The sequence below is a fragment of the Budorcas taxicolor genome, chromosome 3 (genome assembly GCF_023091745.1).
Source record: "Budorcas taxicolor isolate Tak-1 chromosome 3, Takin1.1, whole genome shotgun sequence".
NCBI lineage: Eukaryota > Metazoa > Chordata > Mammalia > Artiodactyla > Bovidae > Budorcas > Budorcas taxicolor.
Window position 1 is genome coordinate 24,550,264 of NC_068912.1, and position 16,434 is coordinate 24,566,697.

The 16,434-nt window shown below is 48.4% G+C and overlaps 1 protein-coding gene across 1 annotated transcript in view; it reads left to right on the plus strand.

Moving 5' to 3' along the window:
* Positions 1-1,721: 1,721 nt before the first annotated feature.
* The window catches only part of TBX15 (T-box transcription factor 15), a 124,584-nt gene continuing 109,871 nt past the window's right edge, over positions 1,722-16,434 (plus strand). Inside the window, exon 1 of the mRNA XM_052636844.1 lies at positions 1,722-2,393. Coding sequence (XP_052492804.1) covers positions 2,189-2,393 — 205 coding nt within the window. The 5' untranslated portion in view covers positions 1,722-2,188. The remainder of the gene's footprint in view (positions 2,394-16,434) is intronic.

The following is a 16,434-nucleotide window of genomic DNA, read 5'->3' on the forward strand; positions in this document are numbered from 1 at the left end:
GCTGATTCATCCTTGTCCGATGGCTTTTCTATTATTCTTTCTGCATTGGCTGAACGGGATAGCTTCATCTTCTCCATGCTGGAGGCCCATTGCAGGGGGCTCCAAAGCTGGCCTTTTTCTCTCTCCTCTAAGAGAGGCCCAAGGTACATTCAGGACATACATGGTTGCCTCCAGAACCAGAGCACATCCAACTGTAATAGCAAGAACTAGATTTCCTGGCTCTTCCGTGGTCAGGAGGGGAATGTGGCGTTTCAAAGGTCCATCAAACCCTCCCTTCTCTCCCTAAAGGTGGAAGGACCGATCAGCGCTCATTCTTGGGGAGGGTTAGGGGCGCTGCTGTGGAACAACGTGGGCTCCTCTGCCCTAGGCTTTAGGGTTCAGACCCTGCTCAGAGCCTGGGTGTCGGCATGACTTTTCTGCTGGGGCCTCTCGGTCTGCCCTTTGCATCCGGGAGCTGGCTCTTTCCTGCCTCTTTCTTGAGCTGGGATAGAAGCTCTGGACCAGGGCGCTGGGACGATCGGACTGTGGCTTGGGCCGTCCTCCGCGAAATCCGAGACTTTTGCCAGCTTGGCAGGATAAACTTCTTGGCCCCTCTAAACTCGCTCTGCGCTGAATTGCGTGCGCTCGGGGTCTCCAGCGGCCCGAGACCAGTAGCGTAACCTGGGAGGGAGCGTGTGAAATCAGGATGGCCCAAAGTGTTGGATTTAAGTTCTTAAGAAATCCCTGACAACTACGCTGTCCTGAAAGTTTTTTTTTTTTTTTTTTTTTTTTTTTTTTTTACGATGGAGGGAGGATCAGTGGGGCGGGGAGAGCCGGGCTCCCGAGGTGATCGGATTTGAAGGGAATTTTGAAAAAGCTCCGTCTTCGCTGTCGAAGTTCCCGTCTGCCCTCGCCCAGCCCCTCTCCGCGGGTTCTCCAGAGCCAGCGCCCCGAGCAGGCGAAGCTCTGTTTAACATCCACGCCGAACGGAAGGACAGGATTTGCTGCGTGCGGGGGCACAGTTAGGATCCGCCTGCCGAGCGCTTGGTAAGCCGGGTGCCCCTCCGCCGGCCTCTCGCTTTGAGGGCGCCTACGTCACCTTCTCTACCAGGTAGAGCTGGAAGGAGGCAGCGATCTTTATGTTTCCAATTACAAGACCTTGGGTAGTAATGAGGCTTTCTTGTTTGTTTCTTTCGTTTCGCCTTAATCAGAGTTGCTTAGAAATCTTTCAACAGGAAAACAGGAACCTGTGAAGCGAGGGAACTGGCAGATCTTGAAAGCATCTAGGGGCCAAAGCGCGAGATTATCGGAATCGTTTTCTGGTGTGTTTGGACAGGTTGACGTTTTGTCATAGCCCCTCAATTCCAGCTCCGCATTTAAAATGACCCAACGCTTGCAGCGACTATGAGACCTAGCAGATTTGAGAGGAAAAGCTATGAATTTGGGACTTGCAGGAGTTTGTAACGGCACAGATCTGACCTCGACTTTCACCCCCGCCTCCCTCCACGAGGAACCGTGGGGGACCGGGAAGCCAGGAGTTAAAGTCGGCCCAGGAGCATCCCGGGGGCAGCCCGCGCGGAGCCCTGGCTCGAGCCTCAGTCTCTCCCCTCTTTTCATTGGCCCGCGTTCTCAGGGTTTCTCCAGTTCCCTCTTCGCCATTGGTTGGGGGCTGGCTTTTTTTTTTTCCCCCCTCGGTGTTTCTCTTCCTCCCCCCTCCCTCTCCCTCGCCCCTCGGACAGGAGCGCACCGCCTGCCCCCAGCTCCTCGGGAAGGGAGGAATTTAGAAAAAAAGTTTCCCAGAAGTTTGGATCAGAGCAAGGACGGGAAGACCAAGAGAGGAAGAGGGAGAGGGAGGAGAGAAAGGGAGAGGGAGGAGGGAGAGAGAATAAAAAAATGATGAAGTCCAGTCTACACCGCCTGTGAGCGCCTGCCCGGGTGGGTGGGAAGCAGGACTCGGGCGCCCATGCAGCGAGCGGGTGGCGCTCCGGGCGCACGTTCCTAGCGGCTGGGGCAGCCAAGGACGTCGGTCCTAGCCGGCCGCGCAGGGCGCAGGGGGAGGGTGCCCAGGACCCGCGGAGCCGCTGCCTCAGTCTTGGCCACCTCGCCGCCGCCTTTCCCGGGCCTGGCCCGGTGGGCGCTCGGAGCGTGAGGGCTCGGGCTGCTCCCTCTGTAGTGGGGGCGAGCGGGAGCCGGGGTGCGGGCGGCTAAGATGAGTGAAAGGAGAAGATCTGCAGTCGCCCTGAGCTCGCGAGCACATGCCTTCTCCGTTGAAGCCTTGATCGGCTCAAATAAAAAGCGGAAGCTGCGAGACTGGGAGGAGAAGGGGCTGGACCTGTCCATGGAGGCGCTGAGCCCCGCGGGCCCACTCGGAGACGCGGAGGACGCGGGTGCGCACGGCCTGGAGCCTCACCCGGGTGAGTGCGTGGAGCCGGAGCGAGGGAGGCGGGCGGAGAGGGGACGCGGGGTGGCCAGCCGGCGGGGAGAGTGGCGAGTAGGAAGGCCCTGACTGTGACGCTGTCTTACTCCAACGCCGGTTTCTTTTTCTTTGCGCAATGCCTTGAGGTTTCCCCAAATTCGCTGGAACCAATTTGGGGAAACTGGCCTGAGCCTTGCAGTTTCGTCGCCAACCTCAAGCCAGAAGGCCTACTTGCTCGCATCCCCTTCTCTTTTGGGGAGCAGAGTGCAGTGTTCACCATGCCCGCCGCTGAGAGGGCTGCAGGCCCCTGGGGTTAAGACGGGCGAGGATCGAAGGCAACGGCCCGAGCGGAGAGGAGCTGGGACTCGCTTCTGAGAGCTCCGAGGACTGGCACGGAATTCTCCGTCCAGTCCACCCCGGTGGAAATTGCCGTTTGTCCCATTTAGCCTGCAGCCTCGGTCCTTTCCCTTCCCCCACCAACTTTTCTGGGACTCAAGTTGTGTTTCTCCTACTCCCCGCGACGAGGGAGCACAATTATATTTCTACTTCGTCCGCATTTATGGAAAGAGGAATGGGTGCTAGCCCCCTTACGCTGCGCCCGGGGCCACTCTTCAGAGCCCACGTCTTTGTGTATTTGTGGGGAGCGGTGCAGTAATGTGTTGGATTTGTACGCATTCTAGGCACAGTTATATGCACATAAAATGTAAAACACCGGGCGGATGTCGATGTCAGTATTTTAACAGAATATTAGAAGGGGCGGGGAACAACTTAACGTTTTGTATTAAGTGCCAAGATTTCAACTGTGCAAAACAGTCCGGGGAACAGCTGTTGTCCGAAGAATTTTGCGCGCGCGCGCGCACACACACACACACACACACACACACTCTCAGGCTACGCTCACAGCTTGGTTTAGCGCTTCAGAAACTTTCCAGCCAGGATTTGTAAACCTTTTCTGGAGGTGCTCCTGCTGACCAGCTAGGGCTGGGGAGTAGATTCGGGTCAGAGCGCCTGCAAGTGGGAAGGGGTGGCGGACCGTAAAGAGATGAGGGGCGGCCGCAGGCCCACGAGCTTGGGGACCCAGCTTGAGGCCCAGGAAGGAGCTTGGGGGCTGGAAAGCTGGCCGATCCAAGGAGAGACAGCTGTCGCTTACATTTTCTCTTTCGGCAGTGACAGTTCAATTTCCATGCTCCCGAGGCTAATAATAACGCGATTAGCGGGTGACCTGCAGAGACAGAGTTTTATGAATTCTTCGTGTTCTTGCGGCCGGTTACGGTATTTGGGTTTAGTGCTGGGGAATTATTTTTATTAGTCGATGAAAAGAAAATTAAAAGGAGATTTATTTCGTCCGCTCAAGCCTTTCCCTGTATTTGGATGCGGGTGCCTGTCCACGCGGACCCCTGTGTGGGCAATCCAGAAAGGAACGCGTGGCTAACGTGTGTTTCCCATCTCTGGACAGACCCTATTTCCTCACCGCACTTATTTGTTGTCAAAATCTCCTTTGGGCCTACACACAGTTTAGTGAAAGTTCTTGCAGGTCTTAGGACAGCTCATAATTGGGGAGGTTAGTTTATTTTTGCTATGGTGGAAAAGGGAGAAGTTACTTAACTGAGTATGCAGACACTGTCCTGTCCTCTGGTCCTTTTCCCTGGGAGAGGGGATACAGGTCATAGGGAGCTGGTGTAGGGTCGCATGCCCCAAAGGATCAACACTCGGATCATAATAGGGGACTCAGCTGGCAGTTTTCTTTCTGAAGTTCTTCTCAGAAAATAATGAGGAGAGAAAAAATGGGGATTTGGAACAAGGAGAGACCAATTCAGGGATGTGAACAGGAGGACCTGGTGTCCAGAATGCTGTTTCCTCCATCCCCCAGGATACGGATAGGGGTTGAGGACCTAATAGCGAACTTTACCTGACAGAGAGTTGAGGTAATGAGTTCCCATTACCTTTATAACTTTTTTTTTTTTTTCAAAGAAAAAGGGCCTTTGGATTAGAGAAAACGAAATATGTTTGTGGGGCAAAGGTCCAGGAGGAGGAAATAGCTAGAAGCCAAGAGCACTGGACGCGCCTTCTTCAGAGCCGGGCTGCATCCTGCTGAGCCTTGTTCGGTGGTGGAGCAGGGGAATCTCCAAGGTCCCTGCAGTGGCCAAGACTCTTAGGACCAGGACAAACAGGATGTAGGATGAAAAACAGATCTTTCATTCAAAGTGCGCTCTGATGTGGAGGCTTCGCAGTCAGGGGAGTGGAGGAGGCAGAGCTTTGGGCTTTGAGCCTGGAGGGTAACACTGGAGGGCTTGGGGTTCCTTTTAGACGTTTCTTTCTGTCTCTAATACAGACCCCTAACAATACAAAGGCAGGGCCACATGTAAAGATGTGTGTATGGTGGAGGCGGGAAAGGGGGCGCAGGGACTCCCATCATGCCCAGGGCCGTGTCTCTGCCTGGCTGGGCCTTGCCATTGTCTTTAAACTTTCTTCTCCCAATTAGCACAAGAGGGGCTGGACTCACTGTGGGGCTCAGCTGCCCTAGGCCGATGAGAAATCAGGAACAGGAAAAAACCGCACCACGACAAGAATATTACCAAGGGCCTGGGGGATTAAACAAACATGTACATGTACACTGGCCACCCGCCTTGGATCAGCTGTATTTATCATTCTCACCATACCCCTCTCTGACCCGTACCATCATTTTCAGCCCTCCCTCAAAATCCCGGGATCTACAGGTAACTTAGGGGTCCGATTTTAATGCTCAGCTTTTATTATTTTTTTTCTCAAAGACGTGGCTTTTGCTTTTTCACAGCCCGTTTTTCTTTCGGCGTCCGGACAGAGCTGGCTTTAGTTGGCGCCGAGCGCGCCCGCAGCCTGGGGCGCCAACCTGCAGCAGCGGGGGACTGGCCCGGCCTGCTCGCTGTAGGTCTTCACACATCAGAGGACACACAGTATGTATTTCAAAATTTTCCACCAAGCCTGGTGGTTCCCCCCTCCCCCAAACCCTGAGGCCCTCAGGGCCCTGGAGGAGGGCCTGCGAGGTACCCTCATTTTCACACCCAGGCCAGAGCTCTAGTCTTTCGGAGAAGCCGCCAGGAAATTCAGCCTCTGCGGGCTGGGGAGGGTCTCAAAACTCATCTCCGAAAAGCCTGGCTCTCGGGTTGGCTTGCCCCCCGCCTCTCACACAGCAGCAACGGAGGAAACTTTCGCGCCAGGATCGCCGGGAACAGCTGCTCCGGCGGCTGCGGCCTTGGAAGTATATTTCAGGCACGCGGCGGCGCCATCTGCGTTCGGACCGCAGCCTCTGCTCCGCCCGGCTTCCCCAGCTCCGGTTTGGGCCTTTCCCGCCCAAATCCACAGCCCAGTGCGACCGAAGCCCGATCCCCCGCGGAGAAAAATAATTTAAACCTTCTGCGAAGGGATTTCCCCCTCCGAAGCCCGTAGGCCTGAGCCTCTGCAGCCAAGGCGTTCGGCGGCGGCCTAAGGAGGTGGCGACGCACGCGGGTGGGCACACAAAGCAGGCACACCCAATAACGCCAGGGAGATCCGCACGCACACGTGCACTCACGTCAGGCGCTCGCGTTCTCCCAGGCGGCCGGCTGCGCAACCTGTGGTAGAATAAGACAAGAAAAAGCCCTCGCAGTTCCCAGGGCCCTTGCTTCCTTCGAATTATCAAAATTAAGTTGTCGCGGGAATTAATCTGCCAGTTTATGGTTTGTTCGCTCAGAGTAGAACTCCAAGATTTTAATCCTGTCCTCACATGTCTAACCGACTCCCCCTCTCCGCAATATGGAAACACAAGGGTCAAAACAGAGGAAATGATTCTTTACTTATGTTTAAGTAACAGGAAAAGCGATGCGTTTGAGACTGTGGGGGAGAATATACTTGTGCAAGGCAAGCACCAGCCAGGGCGCAGGCCGCGGCTTGGACCCTAGTGTAAGGGTAGGAGGCGCGCAGCGCAAGACGCTTAAAGGTCTTTCTGCGGAAGAACTCCGGTTCCTCGGTGGTGCGTGCGTCCCGACACCGGTGCAGGCCTAGAGGTGCCGGCTCTGCGCCCTGCAAAGAAGCCAAGTGTGGGGCCTTCTGAACGTGACCTGGGTGTCAGGTCAAAACAGTCTTCCACTGTGACTGCCTCTTTGGTAAATGACCTTGTGTCACGAATCCGAAAGGGAGTGAAGGGGTAGGAAAGGAAGGGGTAGGCCGGGTTAGGATGGTGGTTTTCTGGGGCCTGACTGTCAAATGGCTTTTTTTGCACGGGTCTGGGAGAGCTCACCGCAGTGTCCCCAGAACGGTGGGGAAGGGAATAGAGACGTTCTGCGTAAAACTCCAGTCCTGGCGTGATTTGTAAGACGGAAGGCACTCGGAAGGAGATTATTCTAACGCGTTTTATCCCATGAATCGAGCAAAGTGCTCGAGGATAGTGGGGAGGACAGGGAATGGAGGAAATCCTGATGCCCAGAGTTTGGACTGTGGTGGAAGGAAAGTGGATTGGGCTGTGGCTTGCACCTCCGCAGGTCGCCCCTTTGTATCCCGCCACCTCCACTTGAGGGGAGGGAGGTTCAGAAACGGGTGTAAAGCGTGTGGAAGGCGCGCGCGCGGGAGATGGGGTGGGGCGGGGCGGTGTTCTGGCTTCACCGCTACTCGGTGCAGGGCAGCCCCTTGCCCGGCTGGCTTCTGCCTCTCGGAGACCGGCCCGAAGAGCGCAAGCCTAATGGGCGGTGAAGGCTTTCCTGGACAGATCAGCTTACAACCTCGGTGCGCAGCGATTCTGAATTCGCGTCTTCCACGCCCCACCCAACGCTCTTCCTTATAGAACACTTTATTTGGATTCAGAACTAGCGCCTTTGGATTTCCTGATTTTATACGCAAAAACTCCCAGAAAGAAAAGTTCACGAGGTGACGTTCATGCAGGGAGAAAGGGGAATTAAATTTCTTACAGTGGAATTTGGATCTAAATTATATTGATACATATCTGCATATCGGCTGCCATTTCCTGTGCGTTCCCCCATTACTTCAAATGGTGTCTTGAACATCTTTTAATCATTAAAGAAAATTAGCTTAGCATATTTAATTAATATACCCGGCACGTGAGGAGCAAGCCAAAAATGGTATGAAATGCTTAACCTGGGAGCTAAAACTGAAATGATTGGGTATTGGTGGTTTGTGTTCCCCGATTTATTTGTATAATTTCCTTTGTGTGGACAGGTTTAATGGAAGCAAGTCCCTCATCATGAATCCTTCATTTTGGGCCACAAAGAGGGAGGGACAAATACATTTTGGCTCAGAAGACCGAAACATTTTGTTCATCCAAGCCTAAGGGCATTACTAGCATTACTAGCACTAGAGTGAAATATTCCAGGTCTGTCACAATCCTTTTCTGTATTGCCAAAATTATAATATTAATAAGATGAGAGCACTTTTTTTGAGATCCTGGTTATGGACTGTAATAGAAGTTTATTTCTCATACCCCAGGAGAAAAATGATTACTTCTTAAATCTGGAAGTTTCTTCACTAGGTGATGGTAGATTTTTTTTTTTTTTTAAGCCAGGCTGAACTGTGCAAATTCCACAGGGATAAAGAACAGATTGGCATTTCACTTTCCTTTCTGGAAATGCAGAAATCCGTCCAAGGATTGTTCAAGGGTGTAACTGGTTATTGCTTTCTTACTCCCAAAAGACAAAGTAGTTAAGCAAGGGGAGAATATTTGAGTGGCTTTTTAAGTTTTAACTTTTGGGGATATTTTTTCACAGAGAAAAGTAGGGAGCTGATGGAACGTGGAATCTTTCCCCCTTCTTCCTCTCATCCAGGTGATTTATTTTTGCTTTGTCTTTTCTGTTTTCTAGTGAGATTTGAATTTTATATGTGCATGACTGAGATACTCAGGGGTCTATACTGGTTAGAGCAATTAGCAAATTTAAAGATTAAGGTCTGTTTACACTTCTCCGGGCATGGATAATCATTAGTTAATTTAAGTGAGGCCCTTGTTCTAAGTGTCAGGGTGGAAAATGAGACTCAGTAGGGAGGACCGGAGGTGAAATGGAAAGAGGTGGGGAATTGCAACTGGTGACAACAAATCAACATTTATTCCCTGCCATTAATGGCTTCACTTTGAGGCAGGGCAGGACATTTTTACTGACTACAAACTGATGATGAGTTTTTGATGCCAGAAGTGAAAATAGGCCTTGAAATCACTACTTTTTGTTCTATAAAATTTGCATGTGTTTATATACAAAATTATGCATGAACATCAAGTTCTGAATAGGTCCTAGATAAAATTTCAGAGAAAAGAAACTGCCTTTTTTTTTTTTTTTTTCTGTTTGGAGCCAGTTTAACAAACTGGGAATATCTAAAATCTAAGGGGCCAGAGATTTTGTCATATCTAAATATCCTTTGACAATTCAAGAGTATCCCAGACCTGAAACTTATAGTTACTGGAAATTTTATTTAACTCTCAAATTAATTGATTTTGACTAAAGGCTAAAAGAAAACACCAGAAAATGAGAGTGTGCAGGTGTAATTGAAAAGAACAAGGAGAGTGGAAATTTTTTCTAAATGTCTAAAATTTTCTTTATTTTCTGAATAATGCCATCTTCCTTTTGGATGGACAGAGGCTGCCTTGTATTCAAGTAATTTCACCTTCTCCCAAGAGGAGAGTTAAGGGAACCACTAAGAGAAGTCTGGATAATAATGATGGTTAATAGAAATCATGAGAGAAACACTGTGATTTGGGGGAAATAATTTAATATAGGAAATATATTCAAATCTTGTCCTTACATTGTCTGCAGTATATTTGCTGAGCTGTTTCCCAATTGTCACACACTTCAGAGGATTGCAACAACAAAACATCAACCCCCTAACTGTGGATTGCAGGAGTAATCTCCTAATGTAGCCTTTTAAAAACCAAAACGCTTCAGATAACAGTAGAGTTCCCTTTACAAGATCATCATTATACACCGAGCTGGATCCTTAGAGTTCAGTGCCTAGTTCTCCACCGGGTGAACCGAAATTCTGACCTCGAACACCCTCTGCCTTTCTTTTGCCGTCCCACAGCCCAGGGCGTAACGTCAAAATTCCCAGACCGGGGCTTGGAAAGCAGTTAGCTCCCCTTGACTTTTCCCTCACCTCCCCGCACCCCAACATCCTTTTCCCTTCCTCCAACCTCCTACACACACCTCGGTCGCTCATTTTTACCCCCTAAAAAAAATTCAGATGACCTTTCATTGAGGAAGGCATTGGGATTGCATCTCTTAATGTGAAACCATCCCTGGGAAACCAGGGCCCCTCGGGTGATTGTCACCAGTCGGCGAATTGGGCCGCAGTCGCGGCTGCCGGCCCTCCGCCCCTCGCTCCTTGCCCGGGTCTCGGCTGCGTCGGTGAGGGAGCGGCGGCCGGGCCTCGCGGCGCGCGGCCCGGGGTTCCCTGCTCCGGCTCTCGAGGATGGGCCTGGCCGATCCGTGGGCCCGCAGTTGCCGCCGGGCCTTTGAAACCAGGGCCGGCATACTGAGGGATGGTGGGTGCGTTTCTCAGCTCTACTTAGATCCTGGAGAGATGCGCGGACAAGTGGGGGTAATCAGGAGGGCTTTGATGAAAGATTCTCGTTACCCCTCCCAAAGAAAAATCGGAGGCGTGGTGGCGGGGAACTCCAACCCAACTTCAAACCAAACTGGATCCAAGGATCTTACACCTCGCGCCCTGGGGGAGTTTGAGCTTTTGCTTTTATCAGGCTAAACACATTTTCGGGGAATCAAACGCACTTCAAACATCAGCAATTAGAAACCAAGAAGCACTCGGCTCGTAGAGTTTTAAAATCCCTAACCATTTCCAAATGGGTGATTTCTAGGGTCAGTCACTATCATAGCCAGCCCGTTAAAAAGAAAAGTCATTTTGTCGGTTCGAAACGCAGATGATTCCCGGATGCGTGGGACTCATAACTGCAGAGATACCTCTTCGCAGGAAGCCGGCATTGCCCACCGAGACAAAGGGACAGCAGGCAATTGTTCTTCATGCTGTTCTTGGAGATTTGAAACAATGAAGTAATGCGTTTCTCAGAAAAGCAAAGAAATCACTCAGCTTTACTAAGTAGATTGAGAAATGACTATATTCTGCAAGAAGCCAGCCAGATGGCTTCCCTTCAAGAGCTGAGCGTTCGCTGCGAGGGAAGTCCCGCCTCGAGGCATCCTGGTTCCCAAGCGTCAATCACAGCAGGCCCCAGGGCCCAGAATTGTAACCTAGTGGTTGGGTGACTTGGCTGTTTGAGGCCTCCCATTCTTGCTACTAAAAAATACTTGCTTTTCACGGTGGGGAGGGGCAAGCATTTGGGCCGGTAAGTGGTTGTGAATGCAGCAATGCTCTCCCTGGAAATGACAAATCTTCCTTAATTCAGAAGCCTAATACTTTGATTTCTTTGCAGCAAAACTGGAGAAGGGCTCTGTGTATATATATCTATATATCTATGCACTGTATATGAAAAGAAAGGTCTTAGGTAGAAAATTAATTGTATAGGCAAGCTTGCAGAGGAATACTGAATTGTGAAACATTTCAGAAACCTTAATTGCTTCCATGGCTATCTTTGAGTCTTCATTATACTACATTCGACACAGGCCCTTGTATTCTAGATTATATCCGTGTATTAAGATAGGAAGTAGGCTACACTAACTTAAATTAGACTAGATTCTAGTGCAAGCTTTCGTTATTAATGTTGGAACCGAGGACATTGATTTTAAAGGTAGACATATAAATGGTGAAAAAAAAAGTTTTAAAGTTGGTTCGTAGCCACTGATGAGGCCTTGGTTCCTGGTTCATGAAATATGAGAGAGGCTTAAATAACGCCTGAGGCCCCTTTAGCTATAAGATTCTGTAATCCTGTTAACTTAAAATTTTTTTATTTTTTCCTCCTAATACAACTTAGCTATCACTTGACTCATTTGGGAGTTGGTGATGGACAGGGAGGCCTGGAGTGCTGCAATTCATGGGGTCGCAAAGAGTTGGATGTGGCTGAGTGACTGAACTGAACTGAACTGAACTGACTCATCCTTTACTTTGTTGGAATGAGGGAAGTTTTACTGCAGTTGTAGAAAGTAACAGTAATAGCAACATAAGACCAAAAGAAAAAAAAAGATTTTTATAGCTAGAATTAAGAGCTTCCATAAAGCTCTTGAAAAGTTTTTAGATTAATATCACATGTTCAGAAGTCCCGGATCAGTGATTTCTAGTCTTTGTGTTTGATGTAACCTATTGTTGCTTGTGTGAACGCCCAGGACTCTCCAGCCAAAAGAGTTCTATGGCATTACTGAATTTAAAAGAAATACAAGTTATTTTTGCTTCTAACATTTTTTATGCCATTCTCAGAAATAGCTGGAAAAATTCTATGGATCTGAAAAAAATGAAGACTGAGAAAAGCAACTTAAGCACTGGTAAACTGAATTGTGGACCACCCTCCCACCTGGTTCCACCCCACAAGAATCAGTTGCCCCTCATTTCTATTTGAGCCTGACAGAAAGCACTAGTAACTATTTTCCGTGTCCAGTCTGCTAAGCCGAGATCTTGATCTGGCAGAGATATGAGAATGCTAAAAGGATGACTTAGTAACAGGCAAAACGCTTGTCAACAAGATAGATCAGAAGACAGCTTAGCATTCAAGACCTCTGTTCATAGCTGCTGAACTTGAGGGCAGGGTCAGACCAAAACACAGGCCCAGGACACACCGAGGAGTGTATCTCATGTTTCCATCTTGTGGGACTTCATTTCCTTATCGACTTCTACAGTTGGAACCCCAGTAACAGCTCCCCACCTCAGTTGCTGCCCTATTCTCTGCTGCTCTAGCCCCTGTGCAGAATTTCTGTTGTTACAGAGTTTTAGATTTACCGGTCATCCTCTCTCACTGTTGCCCTATAAACTGCTGTGGGGCTGTCTTCATTGCTTTAGATGTCTAGAGCCCGGTACAGGTGGCTGGCACAGAGCAAACACTTAGTAAATAATAAAAATATAATGATAATGCAATAAGAGCAATGATAACCAATTTATTGAACACTATGTGCCAGCCACTGTGCTGTTATATAATTATATATTATCAATATAATGTAATATGTGTAAATATATATTGTTATATATTATGTATAATAATGTAACGTGATATATAACAATATATATTCCAAATAATTATATATAACAATTATATATGTATGTAGATTTTTCAAAACACTCTAATGAGATGGTTACTTCTATTAACGTTTCAATTTGTTACAATGAGTGGATTGTAGAAAGGTTAAAAGCTCAGGTTTCTGGGGTTAAACAGTTTGTGTCTGAGCCCTAGTTCCAACACTTGGGCAAATTACTTAATCTCTATCAACCCTAGTTTCTGCATCAGTAGTAAGAAATGTGTTCATCTGAAGGTGGTTGTGAGGACTAAATGAGATAGTACACATTTAAAGAAAAAAGAATTTAGCATGGTGCCTATTATTCCTATCAATTGAATTGATAGTGATTACTCACCTTAGTGACTAGTTTACATAAGAAAGTGTTGCAGATTGTAAATTACTATAGCCAGTATCCCTCTCCCCTGGTCTTTTGCTTTAAATGGGATGTTTGGGACTTGAAGTGGGATCCCCACTTGGTGTATATAGCCTATGGTTGGAGACAGAGAACAGGATTTTAAGTGTGCGTGGCTTAAAGCAAACTGAACTTTGAGAGCCATTGCTATTCAGGGTTCCACTGAGGCAGAAAGCCAGCACCTGAGTGAGCACTGGAGGGAGGGAGAGAGGGCTTTCAAGGGTAGGGATCAGCCAGCTGGCAAACGTTAGGAAGAGGGTCTGGGCAGGGGCTATGGCTGGGGAGCCTCAGCTTTACCAGCTCTTCAGGAACTCCATTCTGGCAGCAGACAGAGGGGCCTTTCTGGATGCAGGGAAGTGGCATAACTCCTGTGTGTTTCTCTTTGGTTAGTTTTTGGAGCCCAGAAATCCCCCAAAGGTCAGGTTTTATCATATAGGAAATAGTGTTCATCTTCATAAGGCTTTGTTTGTAAAGCCTGTCTTCTGATGGACCCCAGGATTCTGGGCAGAATGGCTAGTTTAACCAGTGAGCTGAGGCTGCTGTGAAGGATTTTTAGGTACTGCTTGGTTGAATTAAAAAGAGAGAGGGAGAGTAAAGGGACTAAATGAAAGGGAATCCTATAACTAAGCTGACTGTTGGGAAAGAAGGCACTAGGAAGTCTTTTCCCAGTGAAGCAGAAGAAAATGCGGCCATTCTGTGAGAACTCATATCTGGCTGCACCCTTTCGCACAGTTTTATTCCTTCTGGAAAACAGAAGGCTGGATTTGATAATTTACTATTTAAAAAAAAAAAATAGCTACACCTCAGACTTTGTTTATATTGATTCTCCACCACAGTGGGAGAAGGTGCATTCCTAGAGAAAAGATCCCTCCCAAGGCTTCCCTCCTTCAAGGAGCTGGGGCCCTTCGCCGGCAGCACCCAGGTCCTGCCTGGCCATTCGGAGGAGGGAGCTGCTTTGCCCTGGCTGGAGGCAGGTCTTGGTCTTCAGAAAAGACTCTCTGCTCCACATTTGATCAGATGTTTCCATACTTCCAGTCTTACAGGCATCATCTTATCTCAGCATGCCCACAGCGCTAGCCATTAAGAGCATGCCCACAGCGCTAGCCATTAAGAGCTTTCATGGCTAGAGAGTGGGCCCTGTACCAGTGACCATGCTGATGGTTTTACTCATGTTCTCTTACTGTGTACACTCTGTACACTGTATAGTCCTCCAAGGGAAGTAGTTGTTTCCTCGTTTACAGAAAAGGATGTGTGCATGCTGCTTAGTCGATTCAGTCCTGTCCGACTCTGTGTGACCCTATGGACTGTGGGCCACCAGGCTCCTCTGTCCATGGGATTCTCCATGCAGGAATACTGGAGTGGGTTGCCATGCCCTCCTCCAGGAGATCTTCCTGACCCAGGGATTGAACCCGTGTCTCTTATGTCTCCTGCACTGGGATGTTGGTTCTTTACCTCTAGCTGCACCTGAGAAGCCAGCAGATGAGGAAAATAACTTGCCCACGGGCACACAGCTCTAGTTCATTTTAGCTGGCTGGGCCAGAGTTTAAACACAGCTCCACATGGCTCCAGAATCAGTCTTAACCATTAGACTGTATTGCTCCCCACTGTGGATGACTCTTCAGTGCTTTAGAGAGAACTTCGTATTTTTGTAGATAGAAACTTATGTTTGCTATCTGTGCTGTTCCCCTAAACTGATTGTTAAATTGTAAATGAGAGAGACCTCATTTCTAATTTCTGGTTCTCTATCTTCCTTTCCTGTGTTAAGTCCCTCTAGCCTGAAGGTGGGCTTCCCTGGTAACTCAGTGGTAAAGAATCCACCTGCGATGCAGGAGACTTGGGTTTGATCCATGGGTCAGGAAGATCTCCTGGAGGAGGAAATGGCAACCCTCTCCAGTATTCTTCCCTGGAAAATTCTATGTACAGAGGAGCCTGGTGGGCTACAGTCCATGGGATCGCAAAGAGTTGGACACGACTTAGTGACTGAACAACCAACAACAAACCCCTAAGATGCCTTCTTCATACCTGCTGTAGAAGCCTCGGTGACAGCAATTCAGGGTTGCGTTTATAAACCATAGTTTTTGGAATGGGACAAATATAGCCTTTTCAGCATGGCTTGCTTTGACTTTAATGCACAGAAATCTCAATGTTTGAAATACAGTGGCTATATATTGAATTTTATCTAAAACCTCCTCATCCTAAATCCCCTCCTGCAGTGAAATTCAGGGGAAACTTTAACTGCTCTGTTTTACCCATTCCCTTCTCCATTCACAATGGGATGGATGGAATCTTATTGGTAATTGATTCAAAATGGAACAGCTTAGAAACGTATCAGTTGCAGTGACAAGCAATTCGTGCATTTCTAAGTGCTGTTGATTTTTTTTTTCAAACTCAGCAATCACAGCTGAAATCCCTTTGCTATGGATTGAATGTACAAAGGAGGAGATTCTGATTTCCACAGTGGCTTCTTTCTAATGCCCAAGGATTAGGAAACTGCCTTGAGGACCCACAGCAAGTACACTCGCTCTCAGAGTCACGGCTTTAACTTTAACCTCTGAGTGACTGCTCTGATTCATTTATTTTGTAACAGCTCTATTTAGAGCAGTCTAGTTCCGTATGGGATCAGTTATTTGCAGAAGTCTCTCATCCCGATAAACGTTTACAACCCAGAACTGTGGGTGTGATCCAAGCAGTGAGTTTCAGGAAACTTAGCAGTGGGTTTCAAGGGGTTTTGGTTGACCTGTTCAGTGTCTTTCCATCATTTCTCACCCCCTCCTTCACTCAGAGTAACCGTTCTCTCTTAGGAAGTCTGATGCCTCCAACAGGGATTTGGAGGAAAAAGAATCCCCCAACTCTACCCCCAGTTTCAGTGTGTGGACTTTAGTATTAATGTGTCCCTTGGCCTTTTAATGGTAAGGTCTATCATATTTCTGTCTATTGTGAACAGTGATAGAAAAATGGCTTTTAGAAGCTAAAAAGAGAAAGATGTCAAGTCAATCTCTGTTTTCAAGCTTTACTTTCTCCTTTTGCCCACCTTGCTCTGGGCCGGCAGTGATTGATGAGATTTGATATGCTGTCACAGCAACAGAAGCATATGGATCTCTGGGCCCATTTCCTTTCCCAAGGAACCCATGTGGAGCCAAACTCTTGAAATATAGAGTGTGGCAGAGGATGAGATGAATGCTGCAGTCTTGGGTGATTTGCTGGATTTCATCCATGAGATGCGTCCATTTAGAAATGTTGATGCTTCAGGGTCTGAAATCAGCCAGGCCTTGGCCAGTTCAGTGTTCCTTCAGTTCCTTCAGTGTTCGAAGCGCTGGTTGCATGACCAGCATTAATCCTGGGAACGTTAGATCCCATCTGCTGCAACCGTGCATTACCCAGATTAGACTGTGACATTACAGAGATTTAAGGCATCTCTGTGATACTCTGACTGGGTGGTAGGTATGACAGAAGGCACTTCCTATGGACACAGGACAGTTTGACTGCTATGGGAGCTAGCAAATAGTAAA